Here is a 23,382-nt window from a genome sequence, read left to right as displayed (position 1 = left end):
AGGGCACCCCAATAAGGGGAGGGACAATCGACATGAGACAACTAAACACAAGAGCACGACACAAACACATGACTGAGCGGCAAGCGACCTCTCGGCACCCGATTCACTCCTTCCACCAGAGACTTGTGATCATTTCCCTCACTCGCCTATTTGTAACCTCTATTGTAAATCAAGTGCTGGTAACATGAGCAGTAGCGAACTAGACGTAGGGACGTTCTGCCCAAACTAGTATAAATCCTTGTGTCCTCCAAACACACCATCTGAGCCAGACACGCAAATATAAAATTACTCATTGGTGGTCCGAAAATGCATACATGGAAGAGAAGAAGGCCTTGCAGTACATGGTAGTCTCCAAGTCTAGAGTGTCTATAACTACACACATGTGGACCTCCGAGAATAAAAAAAGAGGTTACATGGCTGTTACAGCCTATTTCATTGATGACTCTTGGGCACTTAGGAATATTATCATGAGGTAATCAGAAACCCATTACTATTGCTAATGCATTGTCATTTGTGTTATTAATTTCTGATTGCATTTCTGTTATTAATTTCTGATTGCATTTTCTCATGTATATAGGTTCATATATGTGCCTGCCCCACACACTGCTGAGGTTATTTTTGAGGTGTTATATGAAGCTTTGGTTGAATGGAACCTTGATGAGAAGATCACGACTATGACTCTGGACAACTTGTAAGTGCATCTAGCCCTTTAGTGGGTTTTGGTAAATTGAATGACAATACAATTAAAGGTCTAATAAGTTTGCTAAGTGTTGAACAGGAAATTGAGTCTATTGTATATACTTATGGGTTGTGTATTAACAAGTATATACAAGGTTCAACTAGTAGGCAAACTTGATGATATGCCACATTGTGTTAAAGTGAATGCCAAACTATGTATTGTTGTATTGGAAGTTTTTGAAAGCAATCTAAATTAAGCAAAAGACAACAATGTAAATGGAATCAATGAAATGACTTCTATGTTATGGGATATCATAGCATCATGTGAAAGCAAACATACTTGGTAAATGATAATGCATAGTGGATATAAGTCGGTGTCTATATTGGTTTGCTTATATGGATGAATATATGAAAGATCAATTGGAATGTCAAGCCAAAATAAGAAGGGAATAAGGAATCATGAATTAGCTTAACTATATTGATGTTGATCCATGTATGTCTCTATGTGAGACAAACTAAAGCTTGATTGATCTCAATATTCATATCTAGAAAATATTCAAGCAAGGATCAAAATATTGAAGAAATGTTTTTCAATGGATGCTTAATATAATATGACTTAAGTATGGCTTGATAGGGTGAAGATAGCAAGGAAAGGGCTTCGAGGTACTAAGCGAAGGTGAAGGGCAAGCGACAGCTTGGCGACCGAGGTACCATGGCTAAGGTGAAGAAGAGAGTACTTGTATTGAGTCGAGGTACTAATCATGCTATGAGAAGTTATATTGTGTTGAGGATCAAATCATTAGTGTAAGTAACTTAAAGCCATGAAGGTGAACTCATATGTATGGAAATGGTTCAAGTCATATAATCAAGGTATAATGAGGATGAGGAAAACATATTTGATAATAAAAGTTTTCAATTGCCAAATGAAGTGGCAACCAGCTCAAAGGCATTTACATTCTTTTATGCTTTGAATTTGAGTTTAGGAAAAACCATACTATAAAGAGGGATTCTAGTACAGTTGGTCAACTGTGCAACCAGATGCTCAAAACTACAGATCTATATTCTCTTACCCAGCCAAAGAAGCCAGCCAAAAATCTCTAGATTCTATCTATTTTGGCTAGGGCGACAGTGCCGCCCATAAACGACCGTTGGGACCCAAGAGGTATAAATACCATTTGGGCCAGTCCATAATGGTGATCCTCATGATCCTTCTTCTCCTACGATTTAGTTTGAAACTAAATAGACCAAAGCTCACCTCTCTCTCCTCCATTATTGCTCTTTCATCCCTTAAGCAATCCTTGATTTTCACCATCAAAACTTGAGAAAAAAGGTAGCAAAACTCGATTGGAGAGCAGATCTACTGATTCCCAAAGTCTAAGAGCATTTGGTTCACGTTTGACCGGTGGTTCTAGGGTTTGTTACTCTTGGAGCTTGCTCCTAGCCGGCTAGGCATCGCCCTTATGCTTACCAACTCGTGTGGTAGCCTTGGGAGGTTTGTAACTTTATCCTGCAGCTAAGAAATCACCCCTCACTTTAAGAGTTTATTCTCTTGATTTGAGAACGAGGGCAAGGCAAGCCTTGGTGACGAGCCAATCCTTTTGTAGATGCCTCAACAACGTGGACTTAGGCAAGCCTTGGTGGTGAGCTGAATCATAGGATAAATTTTGTGTCTCGCGTGCTTCACTTTGTATTCTTACTGGTTTAGCTCTTTGCTAGCTGATTATTAGGGTTTGGTAGCTTGATCCTCTCTTGTGTGAGATTTCTGTGGTATCTAGTCTTCGAACTAGATTTTGTCTTTCTATTGTAGGATTGAGCAACTGAGAGGGTCAGGTTACTATCTGTGAAATCTCAACGCTGTCTGCTTTATTTTTGAAGAGCGACAGTGCTGCCCTATAAGGCCGGCAGTGCCGCCCTCTGTTCTAACAAAGTTTTAAGTTAAATTTTTACAGGCCTATTCACCCCCCTCTAGGCCTCCTAGACGACATCAAGGTCCTTTCACAACTGCAGCACAAATGATGCTCTAATTCCTAAACTTGTGAGGTAGATTGGCAAAGGTAAATTATTGTTAGAGGGTAAACTTTTGCATATGCGTTGTTGTGCCCATATTCAAAACTTGATTGTGAAGGATGGATTAGATGTGATACAACCTGCAATTGTAAAGATCCATGATAGTGTAGCCTTTTGGGCAGCCACACCTAAAAGAGTAGAAAAATTTGAAGAAATTACTTAGTATGTAAATGTTTTGACTGGTAACAAGTTAGCCCTAGATTGCAAAACTAGATGAAATTCTACATACAAGATGTTTAATGTTGCTTTACCTTATGAGCCAGCTTTTAACCGAGCAGCACGTGTAGAGAAGTTATATGTTTGTGCCCCTGGCACTGTGTAATTAATTTTATTTTTTATTTATATTTAATGCTTTATGCATACGTTCAAAGATTCAATGTGATGAGAAATCTTGAAAAATTCTGTAAAACGAGGTGGAAACGGTACGTAAGTAGGGACGGGTCAGCCGATGGGTAGGCGTGACGCATGCGGGTGACAGATCTGGATGAATTTAAGACCCGACACAGGTGACGGGTGCCGGTGACGGAGTGTTCTAAGGGCCAGTTTAGTTCCAAAATTTTTAGTAAGATAAGCACTGTAGTATTTTCGTTGTTATTTGGTAAATAATGTTCAATTATAGTCTAATTAGGTTTAAAAGATTCATCTCATGGATTTCGTCTAAACTAATTAGTTTTATTTTTTATTTATATTCAATACTCATGCATGCGTCTAAAGATTCGATAAATTTTACAAAATTTTTGAACTAAACTGGCCTAACACTGCGGGGGCGGGTGTTCGTTGTTATTTGGTAAATAGTGTTCAATTATAGTCTAATTAAGTTTAAAAGATTCATCTTATGAATTTCGTCTAAACTAATTCATTTTATTTTTTATTTATATTCAATACTCATGGATGCGTCTAAAGATTCAATAAATTTTGCAAAATTTTTGAACTAAACTGGCCTAACACTGCGGGGGCGGGTGTGTTCTTCTGCGCCCCCCCCCCCCCCCCCCCCCCCCCCCCCCCCCCCCCCCAGCCACCGGCCATGTCGTCGCCGTCGATGCCCAGCCTCCGCCCCGGCGTACCCGCCGCGCTCTCGCCGGAGGCTCCCCCAACGCGGCCGCGCCCCGCGCCCTCCTCCTCCTAAAACCCCTCGGGTCCAAGGCGCCCGCGTCGTACCACCAGCGGAGCCGGCATGGCCCGCCCCCAGCCGCCGCGACCACCACCTCCAAGCCTGTTCTCAAGGTACCTTCGGTCTCTATTCTCTCCCGGCATTGGCGGCGGGATGTCGCGTGATTGATTGATCGATCGATTGCCTTGCCTCGGACTGCTTGGCTTTGGTTGCCGCGCAGGACCCGAAGAAGTACCAGGAGTGGGACTCCGTGACGGCCAAGTTCGCCGGCGCGGCCAACATCCCCTTCCTCCTGCTCCAGCTCCCGCAGATCGTCCTCAACACCCGCAACCTCCTCGCCGGCAAGAAGACCGCGCTCTTCGCCGTGCCGTGGCTCGTACGGCCCCCAATTCGCGTCTCAGATTCCACCTCCTCTGTGTCTGCTGTGACGCTCGTTTTGACGGATTTGATCGCACGCTTCAGGGAATGCTCACTGGGCTGCTGGGCAACCTCTCGCTCCTCTCCTATTTCGCCAAGAAGAGGGAGACGGAGGCGGTAATCGTGCAGACTCTTGGCGTCATCTCCACCTATGCGGTCCTCGTGCAGCTCGCCATGGCGGAATCCATGCCGGTGCCGCAGTTCGTGGCCACTTCAGTTGTTGTGGCCGCAGGGCTCATCCTGAACTTCCTCAATTACGTTGGCTGGCTCCCTGGAACCCTCTGGCTGCTGTGGGAGGATTTCATCACAGTAGGCGGCCTTGCCGTGCTCCCTCAGGTGAAAATGACTGTTTTTCCTTTGCCATCTTACAAATTCAGCTCCTTCTGTTGTTTTGTACAGTGCTGATCAGCTGATGTCATTTGATTCTTTCTCTTCTGACTATCTGTGTTCGGTCATTTGAAATGCAGGTCATGTGGTCAACATTTGTTCCCTTCATCCCCAATAGCGTACTGCCTGGCATAATCTGTGGTTCTTTGGCTGTTGCAGCTGTTGCGATGGTACGACGCATTATATTATCTTGCATTAAGCAATTTCTGTTTATGAACTGTGATATCATCTGAATGCCTCAAGTAAAACTGGAAAGCTAAAAAATGTATTGTCTTTATGACTCAAAGGTGACTGAAGCAACCTTTTATCATTTGCTTGTACCAAATTAGTTGACCATGCTTGATGTCAGGTTCTAAAGCAGCCTACGTATTAGGAGAGATATTGTTCTAAGTAATCGTGTGAGCAATAATGAAGTCCGGTTATGTAATAGGATGCTATTCTTATTTTAAGTGCTTGGGGGGTTTAAGTTCATGTTTAGTTGGATTTAATTATACATAGTGTTTTTCTTTATGAACTCTCATTTAATTATGCATAGGATGTAATTTCAGTCTGTTTGTTTGATTTGCGCACATTATAAATAGCTTTGGTTGCTGGTAAGAGAACTTGTTTAATAAGACATGCAAGAGATTATCAATATGAGAACACAAAACATGGAAAGTCTACTTTATCTTTTCCATTTGTGCTGATATATTTCTATTTTAGGGCATACTTACCAACTTATCAGTCGAGCACTAAAAGTAGGTTGTATTCACATCGAATGGTTCCTTCATTTAATGCCCTCATTCCTAGCTTATGGTAGCTTTTGATTACTTTTTCCTTTTTGGTTTCAGGCAAGGATGGGCAAGCTTTCTGATGCAGGGGTTAAATTTGTTGGGTCATTATCTGGTTGGACAGCCACGCTTCTCTTCATGTGTATGCCAGTGGCACAGATGGTATTCAAGCTTTTCACACTTGTACCAGTGCAAACTTATGATCACATAATGCTGATGCACTAAAATTCAATTTGTTTGTTGGGTTCTGCAGTGGACGAATTACCTTAACCCAAGCAACATCAAAGGGTTGTCAGCTTTCAGCATGTTGCTTGCAATGCTTGGAAATGGACTTATGCTTCCTCGTGCTGTATTCATCCGTGATTTTATGTGGTATTGGATTTTTTATTCCATTTTGCCTGATTCCTTTTTGTGATTCAAGACCAACTGTTTGAGAAATCATGATGGGAAGTATCTAACTCCTACTGGAAATGCCTATTGTAGATGGGATGAGATCATAGGAAAATATCACTTCCCTAGGCATTTCCGTGCATGAAGCTTTACAGGAAACCTCCTTCTAAATCATGTTCACTAACTAATCATGAAAGGGCATGACAAACAGAATAAGATGCCCATTATTTCATAAACTGATGCTGATTGAATACCTTACTTTCATGGAAGTTTGAATTTATTTTTGTTGCATAATAAAAGATGTATTTATTCATACTCAATAATATAGTCAAACCAATGCCATTTTTATCTGCTGTATTACAATTCCTGTCATCCCTTAATCATAGTTATTTTCATGAATCTAGGTTCACTGGTTCTGCTTGGGCATGTGTCCTACAGGGTTGGGGTAACCTGACATGCATGTACTGGTAATGTATTTCTCATAGCTGTGATATCCCTTACTTTTGTATTTATCCTGTATGCTCATACAAGTCAGTTAACCCTTTATTTTTTTTTGTTCCAGCTTTAATAGCATCAGCCGAGAATTTTACTTTGCAACATCAGCTGGTCTGCTTCTATGGCTAGGTCTTCTCTCATTGCAATATCTAGTTTGTTTCTTTCCGAATATAAATGTCTTTAGCAACATTTCATTTTGGCAATTTTGTGAAGAGCACAAGCATTTCAGAGTTGCAGCATTTTTGTGAAGAGCACAGCGTTTCAGAACTAATACAGAACTGAATTTTTTTGTTGCGCTGCAAGTGTGCTAGATTGTCTTTCTGACTGTACATGCCACTTTTTTGTTGCTTGCTAGGATTTACTCTATGGGAGAGATACCATTGCCTATGGCAACAGCTTGCCCTTGACTTCTTTGAAGGAGCTATTTTTTTGGGAAGTGAGGCCATGTTTAGTTCCAAAAATTTTTCCTAAAAAGTGTTACAGTAGCCATCACATCGAATCTTGCGATACGTGCATGGAGCATTAAATGTAGACGAAAAAAAACTAATTACACAGTTTGGTTGGAAATCACGAAACGAACGTTTTGAGCCTAATTAGTCCATGATTGAACACTAATTACCAAATAAAAACGAAAATACCACCATAGCCAAATTCTCAAATTTCGTCGAACTAAACGAGGCCTGATGAGCCGTCGGCAACTTTGTTTCTCTTGCACTTGAAGCAGCTAACTGTTCCTGGGTAGGAAGCTTTCCTGCAATAATTCATGGTGACTGTCAAGAACGGTGTTTCAGTTGCTCTCATTTGGTCTGAAGAACGGTGCTTCAGTCTTGGCATTTTGAGGTGAAAACGTGGAACTTACTGGTCAGCTGAAGGCTATAAACATTGCCATGACCTTGGAGTGGAAGCTCCAACTTCCCCAGCCTGTAGAAAGCGCCATGTGCCTCTCAACAGAAGCCACCGCGTGATGACCAGCTTCATCAGGCAGGGTGGGTACGGTAGCAAGCTAGCCCTAGTCTGATGTAAGAACAAATTTATATTGTCCGTTTTTTTGAAACCGATCAAATTTCAGCCCTTGGTGTCGTGCAAAGTTGTACCCATTGTCCTTGGATGATCTTCCAACAACTGCTGATTTATACAGTTGATTGGTTGATTTGTTAGGAGAGAAAAATACTACCATGGCTAATAAGCTGGCTTATTAGAGCAGCCGAACAGAGCCCTGTGCATTAGTGCACTGGACTGCTTGTTTTGACAGGGAAGTCCATTCCAACAGCTGCTCTTGGGGCGTGATTGGTAGCTCTGATTGAGTCGTCCAAAGCGTCATCTGACACCATGTCATGCACTCTCTGTGTTTGGTTCTATGTGTCGAACGAAATCGATGTACCAGACCGTGCATTTGAGTCCCCTGGTGCAGGCTCGCAACGTACGTAAAAATCGGGCTTCCCATGCGAGTCGGGATGGTATGGTGCGACGCATGGCCCAGGACCCATGTGTCGTATATTCAAAACTCACATCCATACATGCAACCAAACAAGATGTCATCTCATACTGAGTCAACAACAAAAACAACCAAACAAGACTGATTTGAGCATGTATCTCACCATCCTGCACCTGCTCTCCATCCACACCGAAGAAAAAAAAAATCACGTCCTTGGTGAAGCAAGTCGGTAGGCTGCACAGGGCCCGGTACGGTCCAGTCCAGCTAAAAGCCCACTTGCATTAATGGACAACGTAAATTTTCCATTTTTTCTCCCTAAAAAAGAGAAGAAAAGAAATCGAAATGGATGCAGGCGCAGGGAGACAGCTAGTGTGAACGCGGCAGGCCCCGTTCTCTGAGACCGAGCAGTGTGAATGGGCAGAAAAGTAATGGCAGGCAGCGGCGAGAAGCAAGAAGAAAAGCGAGGCGAGCAAGCAAATCGAGGCAAGAAAGCGGGGTAGCCTGCAGCCTGCAGTCCCCTGCCGCTGCCTCGCCGCGGTTTACAGCCTGTCGTTAAGGGATTGCTACCGTTGGGCAAGTCGCGCTGAGGAGACGAGGGCAGGAGGGGCGGCGAGATGATGGAGGCGGGCGGCGCGGGAGCGGGAGGAAGGGATGAGAGGGTGCCGCAGTGGGGCGCGCAGGAGACGCGGGAGCTGATCGTGGCGCGCGGGGAGATGGAGAGGGAGACCGTCGCGGCGCGCCGCAGCGCCAAGACGATGTGGGAGGCCGTCGCCGCGCGGCTCCGGGAGCGGGGCTACCGACGAACCGCCGAGCAGTGCAAGTGCAAGTGGAAGAACCTAGTCAACCGCTACAAGGTAACACAACCCTTATTCCCGGTTTCTCCAGATAACTTTCTAGCCTATTCTCCGTAACTCTAGATTGACCGGTCTGTTCTGGACCACCAGGCATCGATGCTCTGCTGTACCGTACTATTGTTGATGGCAAAATGATATGCATTGCTGGCCTGTGACTTCATCTTAGGTTAGCGTCCCCAAATTGCTCCTCTATCTAGATATCTCCATTTTGGGTTGTTAGGAGTATGTCCACAACCCCCATGTTCACATTTGCTGCATTATTTGTGCAACCATTTCCATAAGTAAAGGATATTGAAGAATCTTTGTGTTGAATGAAATGATGTTCAAGGCAATGTTGTTCGCATATTCCTTCTAATTTGAATGAATGTACAAGCCCCTGCCTTTTGTTACAAAAAGAAGGGATTATTCAATCGTGAAACTCTGCTGCCTTCCGTTGTTGCTGATTAGAAATTGTTCATTTCTTCCAATTCAAGGTTGAGTGTCTTTCCTCTATATGTTCATGATAGCTATAGACAACTGATTTTGCAGACTTTATCCTTGCATTGTACATTTGTGCTACACATGATGGAACGTGATGCTTTCAATTACACATTTTGAAGTAGATGGATACCTAGTAATACTAAGATCTATAGATAATATATTTTTTTATCTTGTACTAATTAATTTACAGCACAGGGGATTTCTAAAACTTTCTTAGTACAATTGTTGTTTCTGTTTTCAAGTTTTCTTCACAAAATTCGCATAGATGCAAGGCTTGATTTTGTTACTATATTTTGTATATTTTTGGCATGAAAAAGAAGGTGTATTCCACTTCGTTTTGTTCTGAAATAAAAACATGGCACAAATGTTTTTAAGAAGCTAGGATAACTAAACAGATATCTAGGACAGTGAATTATTACTAGTAGTGATATAAAGGGGAATCCATATATCATTATCTTTGTTGACTATGAGTCTATGATGCATGAAAAGTCAATGTGGAATCTCAAGGGTATCATCCAGAATTGGTGGTTCAGTTAAAGTTTAAGATTTTCACTTTTTGAGAGCATGGAGTCATTGTGAACACTAAAGAAGGCTTTCTTCACATTTGTTAATTTGTCTGAGAAATTGCACTTGAACTGGCTCAGAATGTGACATTTTAACGATCCAAACAATTAAAGAAAAATTATAGCTGGCAAAAAGGAGGGGTGTTAAAATTATGATACTACCTGTTAGGTGCGTGAGAGCATGAATGCGCTGATTAGGTTTATTGAGAGAAAAATGCGCAAAACCTGTGCATTATTGGTGATGTTCCTGCAGACCACAGTAGTCATGTGTTATTGGTCTTCTGCTGCAATATTTATAAAGACTTTGTATTTTGTCTCAACGAGGATGTCAGGAAATAGACAATTATATTTTTTTCATCAGGAGGGGATGAAAAATTGGAAGTTCCATGTTAGGTTTAGATTGACTCTGCTGTTGGGTTGGTTGGGCGGTGGGTCCAATTTCAAGCTTTGTATTAGAAGTTTTTCTTTTATGCTTAAGAAAACCCAGTTCCTACTTACAGGGACTGGCTGATTGTTTATTGTTTGTACACATAGTTGGTCCATCTTTGTCTTGTGGTCTGTCCACCTTCTTGTTTGCTTTGTGATTTCAATGATTAGTTAGTACCTCCATTCTTTAGTTTATTATAGGCACGAGCTCATAATTTTATGCATCCTTTCATTTCATCAGGGGAAAGAAACTTCTGATCCAGAAAATGGTAGGCACTGTCCCTTCTTTGAAGAGCTGCATGCCGTCTTCACAGAGCGTGCTAGAAATATGCAGCGGCAACTCCTTGAGTCTGAATCTGGAACTTCTGTCAAAAGAAAACTGAAGCGACCTGGTGGTGACCGGTCATCTGGGGAGTCTGATGACGAGGATGATGGTGGTGAAGAAAGTGATGATGAGAAGCCGATGCACAGCAGAAAGAGGAAAGCTGACGACAAGAAACAGCAATATCAAAGAATGCCTGAGAAGTCAAGAGCAGGAATTTCAAGCATCCATGAACTGCTGCAGGACTTCCTGGTGCAGCAACAGCACATTGATGTCCGGTGGCGGGAGATGATGGAGAGACGCGCCCAGGAGCGGGTTGTTTTCGAACAACAATGGCGGCAGACAATGCACAAGCTGGAGCAGGAGAGGTTGTTGCTGGAACACTCGTGGATGAAACGGGAGGAGCAAAGAAGGATAAGAGAAGAAGCACGAGCTGAGAAAAGGGATGCGCTCCTGACCACTCTGTTGAACAAACTCCTACAGGAAGATCTATAGCAGGATAATCTTGAGGCTCTGTTCGGCAGGACTTATTGCTGTTGCGGCTGATATGTAGGGCTGATTTGTTGTGAGAGAAAAACACTATTCCATGGCTGAAAAAGTAGGGCTGATTCTGGCTTATAAGCTCAAGCGAACAGAGACGTCAGGGTATAGCTGCAGTAGTGGACATTGTTTTCTCACTTTGTTTAATCAATTCTTTGTAGCTCCTACATATGTTGACATGTGACTGTTCAAAGAAAAATGTTTCTTGCAGCATTTCTATTAGGTTCCTAGGGCTCCTTTTCCAGTTATTTGGCGGAGTAAAGCTAATTTTATGTTTAATTGTGGTTGTAACTTGTAAGTATCATACTGTCAGGTAGGTCTACAGGTCAATGCTAATATGCTTGAGAGATAATTGGGCTCTCTGTCAGCAATGGACAGAAGTTCATGTAATCTGCTTGTTCAAAAATAAGTTCATGTGGCCTCAAAGAAAAAAAAGTTCATGTAATATATTTGCTCAAAGATAAATCTGCTTGTTCAAAATAAATCCATGTGGCCTCAAAGAAAAAAGTTCATGTAATATATTCACATGTTTTAGCAAAAATGCTTTCAGCTGGCAACCGGCCTTGTGTGAGAACAAGCGAACAACCCATCGGCCGCAGAAGGGCACTGCCCGGACGGCGACTCCGAGAGGGAACGTTCCGGGGGAACCGGGCAGCGCCGCAGCGGCAATGGAGGGCCAGCCGCTCCATCTCCTCCTCGCCCAGCCCCACCACCCTCGCCTCCCTAGCCTCATCCCCAACCACCCTACCCACTACCTGCCCACCTCCCGCCTCCGACTCCGCGTACACCCTCGCAAGCCGAAGCAGCTCGCCGCAGTGCCTTCGAGGCGTCCATCGGGCAGCCAAGCCGACGCGCCAGGCCGTAGCGGCTGGGAGCGGGTGCCGAACGCGGTGGCAGCGCTGGTGTTCCAGCTGGCCGTGTGCTCGCTCCTTTTTCTCTTCCCCAACCGTGCCCGAGTCCTCGCGCTCCCGCCCCCTCCGGGGGCCGCTGCGGTGGTTGAGGCGACGCAGGAGGAGGAGGACAAGGAGTGGGAGGCTGCGCTGCAGAAGTGGAAGACTAAGACCTACGCGCTCTCGGTGCCCCTCCGGGTCGTCGCGCTCCGCGGTTCCTTCCCTCCGTCTTGGATTAAGGTCTGGTCGCCTTCATCCACATAAACAAAGCATCCCCATTTGTCAGATTAGTAGTTAAACCATAACATAACATGATTGCATAAATTTGTGTGAGCATGGAAGCATGAATGAATGGTGTATGGCCAGGGGCTCTGACCCCGGAATTTTCTTGAAAGAAAAATGAATGGTGGATGGTGTGAAATTTAGTGAGATGTTCTTTTTGTGTCTGTAGGATTTCGTTGAAGCTCAAGGGAAGAGGATCAAATTCAATGCCGAGCTCCGTGCTAATCTTGATGGGATCTTCTCTGAGATGTCACAATGTATGGACAAGGGTCAAGTTCAGCCGAAATCCGCAATGGCAGCTGATGTGGTTTCCCTTGGGGACTCTTGGCTTGGCTATGCCATTCGTAAGGGATTGCTAGAGCCTGTCAAGAATGCAGAAGAACAGGATTGGTTTCGTAGCCTGAGTGACAGATGGAAGGTGAGAAGTGAAACCTTTACTTTTCCTTGACAATGGTTATCACTTTTGTATACTTCGGCACAAGTTTGTGATCTTGCATTGCCTTGGTAAATAATTTACTTGTTGAATTTGATTAGATTGTATAAACTTGTAAGAAACGCAACCTATTATGAGACCTGTTTGAGTTTTTATTCTCTACTGGATGCTCGCATATTATTAATCTTCAATGATCCATCAATTCTGCTTGTAAGTCATTTTAGAATTGTTCTCAAGAATTAGAATCTTCTATCATTGCCTGCATAGCCTTACGCTCTTCAACTCTTTCGTGCAGTAGGCATAGCTAAATGGAGTTAGCTGTCGAGTTAGTGTGTGCAAACATTTGGAGGTAGCTAGGAGTAGGACCACACAAAGACATAGGAATAGGGAGAGGTTGGAAAAGATGGCTTATTTCTTGATGCGAATTGGGTTTCTTTTGCAAGGGGCACAGCATAGAAGAAACAAAAAATAGCAAAGTGTCTAGAGGTTGTTGAATTGCTTTTATTTAGAAAGAGAATGCAAAAGAAACATTTTCATGGAGATGGGGGGAAGTAATAAAGTAGTCTATCGCTCATTATTTGCTTCAGTCATGCACTTTTTCTAGTCTTGGGTTTTGTCAGTCAGCAGTCGCCAGCCACTACACAATATCTCTGATCTCATAAGATATTTTTTGTAGCATAACATTTATAACTTGGCTGTGAAAATGTTCCTCTGTGTACTTTGCATTTTCATTATAGTCTATCAGGTTCATTTGTGCAGGAATCAGAATGGAGAAGCAGATCCTAATGGTACAATATGGGGAGTTCCGTACAGATGGGGCACCATGGTCATTGCTTACAAGAAAAACAAGTTCAAAAGACATAATCTGAAGCCAATACAGGTGAACATTTTCATTGAGAAATATGCAATATTAGCCTAAACTTACGAGGGTATGTTTATAGGGCTTCCCTTTTCCTAGGTGAAATGAAAATGTGAAGCATAGTACTGACTACTAAGACATACTTTTTGCTTGTACTTATTGATGCTGACTATCTTTGCTGTGATAAACCTGATAGGTGTTAAGCATATTGATTTTTTTATTTGTAGGATTGGGAGGATTTGTGGAGGCCCGAGCTTGCTGGGAGGATTTCAATGGTCGATTCTCCTAGAGAGGTGATTGGTGCAGTTCTGAAGCATCTGGGATCATCATATAACACAGTTGATATGGAAATAGATGTCAATGGTGGTAGAGAAGCAGTCCTAAATAGCTTTACACAACTACAGAAGCAGGTTTGCACCAGATACGGCACATCATTTTTGCCTCTTTCTTGATATATATGGGCCATCCTAAATTCTGCTATGATTTATTGCGCTGGATTTGATATTGGCTGTCTTTGGTAGGTCCAACTATTCGACAGCATGAACTATCTGAAATCATTTAGTGTTGGAGATGTATGGGTTGCAGTGGGTTGGAGCAGCGATGTGATACCTGCTGCAAAGCGAATGTCTAATGTCACGGTGATTGTACCCAAGTCAGGCAGCAGCCTATGGGCTGATCTATGGGTATGTTATGGTTTTCTCATGTGTACTGCATCGTAGTTTCAAACTATCTTATTGATTGTTATGGTTTTATACATTGCAGGCAATACCATGCGCGACAAGATTTCAGACTGACCAAATCGGTAGCCGAACCAGAGGCCCATCTCCACTCATCCACCAGTGGTTCGACTTCTGCCTGCAGAGTGCTAGGAGCCTACCCTTCCGCCAAGACGTCATCCCCGGAGCATCTCCACTGTACCTCGAGAACCCTGTGCCAGAGGTCCCTCAAGATAAGAACAAGAGGAAGCCGAAGCTGGACACGAACCTTGTCCGGGGAGTGCCTCCGCCCGAGATCCTGGAGAGATGCGAGTTTTTGGAACCCCTGTCAGGTAAGGCGCTGGAGGATTACCAGTGGCTGATGTCTAGGATGCAGAGACCTCGGCTTGGTTTGTTTGGGAACCTGTTGCAAAAGATGTCAGCTGTACTAGACTTCAAAAGAAGATTTTAGAGCCACTGTACTGTACTTGACCAAGGGTTTTTGCTTCGTCGTGCAACTAAAGCCCTGTTTGGTTCTTTAGCTTCTCTAAAATTCCTGTCACATCGAATGTTTGGACACATGGAGTATTAAATATAGACTAATTACGAAACTAATTGCACAACTTGCTGACTAATTTGCGAGACGAATCTTTTAAGCCTAATTAGTTTCATGATTTGACAACGTAGGTGATACTAGTAAACATGTGCTAATGATAGATTAATTAGGCTTAAAAATGTTTCGCAAATTAGCCTCTTATATATAATTGGTTTATAATTATCAATTAATTTATTATACTTAATTTAGGTAAAAACCTAAACCCTATTGGTTCCGTGTGTTTCGTAAATTAGCCTCTATTTATGTAATTGGTTTTATAATTAATCTATATTTAATGCTCCTTATTAGTATCTGACTAAAGAACCAACCAACCACTCTCTAATTGTTCCGTATGTTTGACGATCATGTGGTTCTCATTCGCGACAGTGGTGCGAGACTGCGAGTGTTTGAGGCAGAAATGGCCGTGAGGACCTCAGGGCTCAGGCTGCCCCGCCGCTCCACGGCGACGCTCTGAGGCCGGTAAAGGCGCTTGTTTGTGATGGGCATCATGGCAACGATCGATCAGGAGGTCGTGCGGACCATGCATTTTACACGGTGTACATCATCCTAGACAGCCGGGCCAACGTGAAAATGCCGAGCCGGGAGCGGCAGGCGGAAGGGCGCCTGACGCCTGCTGTGTGCTGTGCTGCTTCTGATCAGAAACATGAGTTCAGTCATATCACTTTCACTTTGTTTCAATTGATTCTTCAATCATCTCACGTACGTGAAGGGATTTACACAACACCGCACTTCTCACAAGCGTTTGGCTCACACAAAACAAAATCGGAGAACCAATTTAACCATGTACAGGGACCATCCTAATTGCCGTGGGAAGAATCTCTGACAGCTTATGAGCAGCCAATACATGAACGTCAGTGCCGAATAAAATCACTCTTTAGCAGCCAGAGCCTACCATATCATGAGCTCCTGAATCCTGGATATGATTGATGCAGGTGCCCGGCAAGCATCTCTTACAGTTTCAATTTGCCCAGGTCAATCTTTTGCTTAGGGTATGTGTAGGCTTCATAGTTTATGTTCTGGCCAATGGAGCTCAGCTTTGTGAGTGTGGTTATCAGGTCAACCTGTCATAAAGAACAAATAAGCACAAGTTAGAATAAATACTGGAAGATATACCGAGCAATGCCAGCACATACGGATCAATGAATCTTAATCTTACTTCATAGTCAGTCCGGGAGACAGTCTCGCGGCTCCGCTGGTACTTCTCCACCCATGGACGGCAATCCGGATCAACTATCAGTCGTTCCTCGGTAGCAGCCTGGTCAGGTCCAAGGAATGCTGACATAACAGCAAGCTGCAAAAGGAGCCATCTTCTGTTAAACGTGAGACTGGTTCATGGTTTTTGCTCTCTCTCATGGCAATAATGAGTTAAGACAGATTATTTCAGCAATCTAATAAGGATGTGGTAGTGACCTGGCGAGGACCCAACCCAACAGCGACGAACCTATCCTTCATCTCCTGCACAGAAGCTTTGCTCCACTCAGGCACTCTTCCCTCTGGATCTGCTTCCTGTGCATCTGCTCTCCCGAATGTTCTATCGAACAGACCCCACTGTGATGGCAAATAGTCAAAACAAACAAACAAACAAACAACAACAACAACAAAGCCTTTTAGTCCCAAGCAAGTTTGGGGTAGGCTAGAAATAGCCAAAACAATCGTAGAGAGAAAAATAATTTAACACGTTAGATAAGGAGCAGCTTGTACAGAGTATATACTGAACATATGCAGCATCATGTGGCATAAGGAGCAATGTGGCACAGTGCATACCTGCCCATTTGAACCATATGCAGAGTATAGGGTTCTTCCCTTCTCTTCATTTCCACCACATTTGGCAATGGCCGCGTCAAGAAAAGATCTCTTCAGTGCTGATTGTGCTGTTTCAAGAAAAAAACAAAATTCTTAATTTAAAACTAGCCGATGTACGGAAGAGCTTGTCAGTAAAGATCAAGAAGTTTCATAATGGTAGTAAAAGTGCACTGGAAATTGTCGAACCTGCAAACTGGATCAGATCTGCAAATGAAATGGGACCTCCCTTGGAAAAGGAATCTATCTCCTTTTTGGCTTCAGTCAGCAAATCCAATGCAGCAGAGAGCCCACTGTTTTCAGGTCTGCTTGTTTCTGGGCTTTATTTGAAAAATAAGTATCAAATGGTGGAGCAACGTAACGGATTATCAAGGTCGAGAAACTTGTTACTTGTTAGATTATCTTCAGCTTAGCATTTTCTTCTCTCAAAACAAAAAACAAACTGAAGAACTGAAGAAGAGAAGGAAAAAGAAAATGCTACCTAGCCTGATAGATCCATTTGCACCTCCAGTTTTTGTGGCCTGTAGAAGAATAAACCAACTCTAAAAACCAAAAGAAGGACCCAAATGCTAATGATATAAAGCCATTCAGAGACCAGACCTTGTCATATGTGATGGCATCATTCAGTGCCAAGGTCAACAATGATGGAACGAGCTCTGGCTTAGCCTTCAAAAGATTATCAGGTTCACTGTTTCAGGCAACAGAAGCGATAGATAGGTGAAAGAAAAACACTGAGTACATCGAACTAAGGCGTCTCACCTTTATGGCTACGTAGAGGGTATCTTTGATTTTTGCTGCAAAAAACAGTCAAAAGACTTCAATTTCGATGGTGAGAATGAAGCATAGCATTCAAGGGGCCCAATGGAAGTAACAATATGAGATGACCTACATTGGAACTCCGACCGTTGTCTACGCTCAATGAGATCAGCTGCAGTAGCCACTCCAAAGAATCTCGTAGAGCCGTCGATCAATTCCTAACCCAAGACATCAATAAACGAAGTTCAGCTTATCACCTCTGAACTGAAACAAAAGGTGTCTTTCCTCTGAAAACAGTATAACCACACTAACTAGATGCAGTTGCGATCAAAAGTTCGCTGGGGCAACAACTTGGTGCTCTCCCATCATGCTACATTTGTTTACTTCTGTGGCGCTAATGCACAAGGGCATTGATCTTTTGTCAGGATGGTAGCACTACCACGTACCAAACCAATGGCTGTCCCGACGCAGGTGCCGATGAAATCTCTCCGACGGAATCGAAGACGCTCTTCATGGGCAGCGGCCTCCGAGCCTTCACCGTGAGCCCGGCAGCACACCCGAATCTGCGCAGGCAAATCAAGTATCACGCGATTCCGTCGAGGCTGAAATGGAATCTGCACAGGCGAATCAGTAAGTTCAGGGGGCGTTGTACGTGCGGGTGCCTCCGTGTCGGAGTTGAAATGGAAGAGCAGGCAGCGACGCCTCGGGCGACTAGCGGCGCGGTGGAGAGGAAGTTCGCTCCCGCCATTTCTCTGCTCGCCTCTGACGCTCGCTTGGCTGGTTGAGCGCCCTCAATGGAGGCTCGCAGGGCTGCTGGTACGGCAGTAGCACGCGAGGATAAGGCAGCGAATCCTGGATCACCTGCCTGCGCCACACGTTGCAGATCGCGGGTTGCCCCCCTCCGCGTCCCGATTGCCTGCATACCGTTATCTCTACCAGAATGTGATGGTGACGGCATGCATATGCCTGTCAGTGGCAATGTGGCATCATGTCACCTGCCACAATAACGGGCTGGAGCACTGGAACAGTTTGTGAGAGGGAAACGGTCCAACGGACGGCCCCCTTCCGAGATGATCATGCAGTATATCATCTGATAATCATCAATAATTGATTAATTTCTGACTAAAGACGACTTTAAATTATCATGCGAAGTTAAAAGGATACATCGTTCATATCAACCAAAGGTACAAGCCCAAATGCATAAGCATGTAAAGCTTAAAAAGCGCAGCAAACACAACGGATGCCATTCTCATTTGGGTAGTGGGGGGTTGCTGCTACATTTCCAGCATCACATTTAGGCACTTGTGGAAACCGTAGCATTTTCCATCTCCAGAAACGGCAACATCATCGCTGGTAAGATTGGTTCTCCCTCCGCTTCACATAGCGGGTCCGATCACTGTACCGGGGTCGATCTTGAGCTCTCTGAGGCACTGGCTCCACCCTTCTCTGCCTTTCTGGCGATCGCTGAACAATTTCACCGTCCACAAATAACTCAGCTGCAAAGAAAGTTAACTTCATGAAAACCTAAGATATGTTCATATTAAGATGATTACGAATGAGAGAAATTTAATGACAGACTGAACTTGGAAAGGATTGAAATGTAAATGACATCAGTCAACACACTTGATAAATTGGGAAGAGACAAGGCATTCGACAGAAAAGCAATGAATTGTAGTCCATGAATATAGCAAATGAAATGTGAGGCATCCAATAAAAGTGAAACTTCATGCCAAACGGCAAGCTAAACAAAAATAATAACAGCAGATGTGGAAATTTTAACTAACCGTTTAGCATTGAATGACAAAAAAAAAGCTACTGTTATTAGCAGTTTCACACTGCTTTACATCTCTTTCAAACATTTTTTCACTTATTTCAGAGGAACGTGCAACGCAGCAATAATATGATTGATAGATATAAAACTACTATAGAAGGAATCCAGTAAGTAGAACTATGGCAGACTAAAGACAAAGATTGTTGGGAAACAATAGTAGGCAACTGGGAACCATACAGCACAAAGTGAGCTTTTCTTCCAGGGCAGTGACAATTCAAGGATCTATTAATAGCTAGCATGAAATAGTCCTCAAAAAACGAAATGAACCAAACTCAACTTCACACTGCTTTACATCTCTTTCGAACAACATTTCTTCACTTATGAGTTATGCCAGAGGAACGTGCAGTGCAGCAATAATATGATTGCTAGATTAAAAACTACTATAGAAGGAATCCAGGAAGTAGAACTATGACAAACTAGCAAGACAACAGATTACTGGGAAACAATAATAGGCAACTGTGAACCATACAGCTGAAAGTGAGGTTTTCTACCAGGGCAGTGAAAATTCAAGGATCTATTAACAGCTAGCACGAAATAGTCCTCAAAAAACGAAATGAACCACACTCAACATAAAGCTACAGGACACTTAGGTAATAAACTTACCACCATAATCCTTGTTCTCAGCATCAACATAAGAGTCAGGAAGCACAAATAGAACCCCTGGAAGGCCTGTTTTATCCAAAACACAAACCGCAGTTAGTGCAACTAGTGATACATGTAGTGTACTGAAAGTTCAGAAGATTTATATCTGTTAATGCTTATAGAAACAAGCACACGCATAGCATGATATCTGCAAATGGTCACTGAAGAAAGAATAAGCACAGCGAGTTTCTAGTAGTAGATGTCAACACATCACTTTTCATGATAAAATTGCTCAATGAACACAATAACATAGCACCTAAGCTCAAACAAGTAATGTGTCACGGACACAATCACGAATAGACCACAACATTGTAATAGTTGAACATAACTAAGGCTTCAACTTCTTGAATTCTGCCCTTGCAGCTTTGTTCTCCTGTACTGTGCTTTTGTTGTTTTTTAATAAAAGTACTGTAGGGGCTCCACGGCTCCTCCAGTTTCGTCAAAAAACTAAGGCTTCAACACAAACATAAATCTTAATTTTCCATGTTATCACACTAAGCGACTATATCAACATTATAGCACAACGCAAAATACATTAATTGAAACAAAAGATGACATCACATTGCATGTCTTGACTCTTGAACAAGGAACCAAACAAGTCACCTTCGAGTTTGTTGGAGGTCTCTTCATCAATTTCACATCCGAATCCAAAATAGCGCTCGCAGGATACGTTGTATATCTTCTTCTTTGCCTCCTCCTCGCTGCAACAACATACAGCGAATTATCCAAAATTATTTCTCATCCCCACGATACATCCAAACCTAAGGACATACTTGATTGAATCAGTAGTAACAATTACCTCCCTACCACCTGGGCAAGGGTCTGGATGTAGCAATCGATCATTTGCTGCTTAGTGGCGCCCTCGCCGCCGGGCTTGTCCATGACGATGAGCCAGTGCTCGTAGTCGCAGCCAGGGAACAGAGGAGCCATCTCCGTCGGCGCACGGTCACCGCCCTGACCCGACCGCAGCGGGGAATACGAGGAATCCGGCCGCCGCGCCATGCAGCGGACGGACCCAACGCCGCCACGTTGCCGGGGGGGACGGATGGAAGAGGAGGATGGAAGGCGCCGTGACGGGAGGAGAGGCCGCGCCGGGCGTGCGGCGACGAGGGCGCGCGCTGCGGTGGCCATGGGTGGCGAGGGAAGAGGCGGTTGGCTGGCCGCGACGGGAGGGGCGGAAGCGGTGGTGAAATGGCTACAAGAGAGGTTTGGAATTGGATGGGGTTTTGATGAGGGCCCGGGACGACGAGAGATATTTGCTGCGTTTGAGCTGGGCTGCCCGTTAGCCTGCGCATCCTCGTACTGGAGGCCCAGATAAAACAGCCTAATCAGAACGTCCGGCCTGCTCGTTTCTGCTAAGGAAGAAGTCCACGTTATGTCCCCGAACTATCCTGACCCTCATCTTTTCTTTCCCACGCTCCCAGCTACAAACCCATATCAACCCCCCCCCCCCCCCCCCCCCCCCCGCCCCTCAGGCATGACGAAGATAAATGTGGATGCTACACTATCTAACAATTCTTGCATTGCGACGGTGGCAGCTATTGCAAGGGATGAGGTAGGCATCTTTTTGGGAGCGTCTGCAATTGTGATGGAAGGAGTTTCAGATCTAGAGACGGCGGAAGCGTTGGCCTGCAGAGAAGGTCTAGCTCTCTCGAGTGACCTTATGCTTCAGAAGGTCAGGATTGCTGCCAACTGCACGAACATAGTGAAGAATATGCATGGTCCGGGGATGACTCCCTATGGCCACATCATCAGGGAGATTAAGTCATGTATGGCAAGCTTCGCATTGGTGGAGGTCGTCTATGAAAGTAGGAACTCGAATGGTGATGCTCATAGATTAGCTAAAAGCTCAATTTATGAATCTGTGGGGGCGGCATGTTTGGCTGCTTTTTCCTTCTAATGGAGTTTGTACCGATTACTCTGATATATGAATAAAGTGGTACTGATCTCTCTCAAAAAAAAGCTACAAACCCATATATAGAGATAAAAAAACACTACAAACCAGAAATATAAAAACGTGCCGATCGTGAGAATTTGGTGGCCTGTAGTGAGAACAAGGTATGGCACTTGGTCACATCCTCCACTTGGGGCTCTTGTGTTAGACACGTAGTCTTATAGGTGGGATGGGGCTAGCCAACGCATGGAACACTTGGCATGAGGTCTTTGTATAGTCTAACCTTATCTGGTTGGTTTTCAACCACTGGCTTTGGTCCTACATGGCTCATCCTGGTCACGTCGTGTTTGTCTCAAGCCAGTCATGATCACGTGTTGGTCAACCCTAGGCCCAATTCAACTATAGTAGGGAGCGATTCAATCGAATGAGAACTAGACTTAAAAATGCATAATATGATGTATACTTAGCCTAAATTAGATTTTGGGTTGTTAGGAGCCAGGTCTAGGTAAAAAAAATGATGCATTGGTGGCAATGGCTAATGCTCTATTTGGTTGTCGCATTAGAACCGCCATGCACCATAAGATGCATATGTTCTTATAGAGAAGTGTATTATATTGTATAGGGGTATACAATTTGTATGAGCAGATGCAAAAATATGCCCCCCTCATCTTGACCTAGTTGATACAACCAAATTGAGCTCACTTATTGTGATAGCCGAGATATTCTGGGACTATTATATATAGGCTGAAAATTGGACACCTGTAATAGCCGAGACATCCTGGCACTATCACAGATGGACAAAAGAGTCGGAATTTCAATTCTGGAAATTCTGGTTCGTTTCACTCGTATAGGTTCCCCTCATCTTGGCCTAGTTGATACAGACAAATTGAGCTCACTCATGTAGGTTCAGTGGATGTATTTTCATCTGCTACGGGTGTTAGTCTCACGCTATCACGCGACAAGACATTGCATCTGCCCAAGCAGGCAACAAAATAGATTCACAAGGTTATTGCATCGGTAGCCCAATACAACTAGACATGACCTGAACATGTTTATACAACATCTAAAATACATAATATGACTCCGGTTGTTATCAGGCCATGGTTGCCATGAGCAACGAACCATGTTGCTGTTTAGGCCTTTAAGGTAGGCAAGTGTAGTGGTAGCCTGGTAGGAATGACTCCATCATTTCAAAAATCAGTGTTATCCTAAACGATATAAACAGTTGGACACTCGCCATTTAGTCATTAGTTGGGCTAAACTGCTACTTTAACGAGCAAAACAATCATTTAAATAGAATAAACAGTTAATTAAACGAAAATGTGCATCACCATGTTGCGTTTAAACAGCGTGTAAACAGCTAAACAGCTAAACAACCGTTTAAAGCAAACAGTGCCAAAAATAGATTAATTTATAGAAGTTGTCCTAAGTCAATCCTTTTTAAGTTTGATTGAAATTATTAAAAAGAACATCAATATTTATGACACCAAGCTTGAATAAGATAGACCAATGTTATAATTACATAGTGTATTTATTTGGTGCTATAAACTAGAGTCTAGAGGTACGACTTACAAGACTGGAAATAAAAGATCACTCTGTTCAGAATGACAGACAAAAATAACATTTCATCAAAAAGAAAAAAAGAAAGAAAAACATTTACATGTAACAACTGATGAACGAGTATTGATTTTACAGGAAAGGTTTGCTGCTCCAGTGCAACACCTTATTCTATATGATTAAGAACATAGA

The 23,382-nt window shown here is 43.5% G+C and overlaps 3 protein-coding genes and 2 pseudogenes across 3 annotated transcripts; 3 read left to right on the top strand and 2 right to left on the bottom strand.

The window, feature by feature from the left end:
* Window positions 1-3,769: 3,769 nt before the first annotated feature.
* Window positions 3,770-7,032, top strand: LOC136497759 (maltose excess protein 1-like, chloroplastic; annotated as a pseudogene).
* Window positions 7,033-8,112: 1,080 nt separating this feature from the next.
* LOC136497313 (uncharacterized) lies at window positions 8,113-14,633 on the top strand (annotated as a pseudogene).
* A 725-nt stretch (window positions 14,634-15,358) lies between these two features.
* On the bottom strand, window positions 15,359-18,134 carry LOC136497311 (thylakoid lumenal 29 kDa protein, chloroplastic-like). The gene is made up of 11 exons (XM_066493106.1): window positions 17,919-18,134; window positions 17,713-17,829; window positions 17,400-17,484; window positions 17,270-17,304; window positions 17,111-17,176; window positions 16,992-17,031; window positions 16,700-16,825; window positions 16,475-16,581; window positions 16,121-16,258; window positions 15,867-16,001; window positions 15,359-15,771 (listed from the first exon to the last, which is right to left on the bottom strand). Exons 1-11 carry the CDS (start codon window positions 18,012-18,014, stop codon window positions 15,661-15,663), a joined length of 1,056 nt encoding a protein of 351 aa, XP_066349203.1. The 5' UTR covers window positions 18,015-18,134; the 3' UTR covers window positions 15,359-15,660.
* Window positions 18,135-18,381: 247 nt separating this feature from the next.
* Window positions 18,382-20,957, bottom strand: LOC136497312 (multiple organellar RNA editing factor 2, chloroplastic-like). The gene is made up of 4 exons (XM_066493107.1): window positions 20,539-20,957; window positions 20,343-20,440; window positions 19,701-19,766; window positions 18,382-18,762 (listed from the first exon to the last, which is right to left on the bottom strand). Exons 1-4 carry the CDS (start codon window positions 20,868-20,870, stop codon window positions 18,611-18,613), a joined length of 648 nt encoding a protein of 215 aa, XP_066349204.1. The 5' UTR covers window positions 20,871-20,957; the 3' UTR covers window positions 18,382-18,610.
* Window positions 20,958-21,216: 259 nt separating this feature from the next.
* LOC136496084 (uncharacterized) lies at window positions 21,217-21,639 on the top strand. The gene has a single exon (XM_066491803.1). The coding sequence runs from the start codon at window positions 21,217-21,219 to the stop codon at window positions 21,637-21,639; it is 423 nt and encodes a 140-aa protein (XP_066347900.1).
* Window positions 21,640-23,382: the final 1,743 nt, after the last annotated feature.

Source organism: Miscanthus floridulus, chromosome 12, assembly GCF_019320115.1.
Source record: "Miscanthus floridulus cultivar M001 chromosome 12, ASM1932011v1, whole genome shotgun sequence".
NCBI lineage: Eukaryota > Viridiplantae > Streptophyta > Magnoliopsida > Poales > Poaceae > Miscanthus > Miscanthus floridulus.
This window is presented reverse-complemented; position numbering and strand designations above follow the sequence as displayed.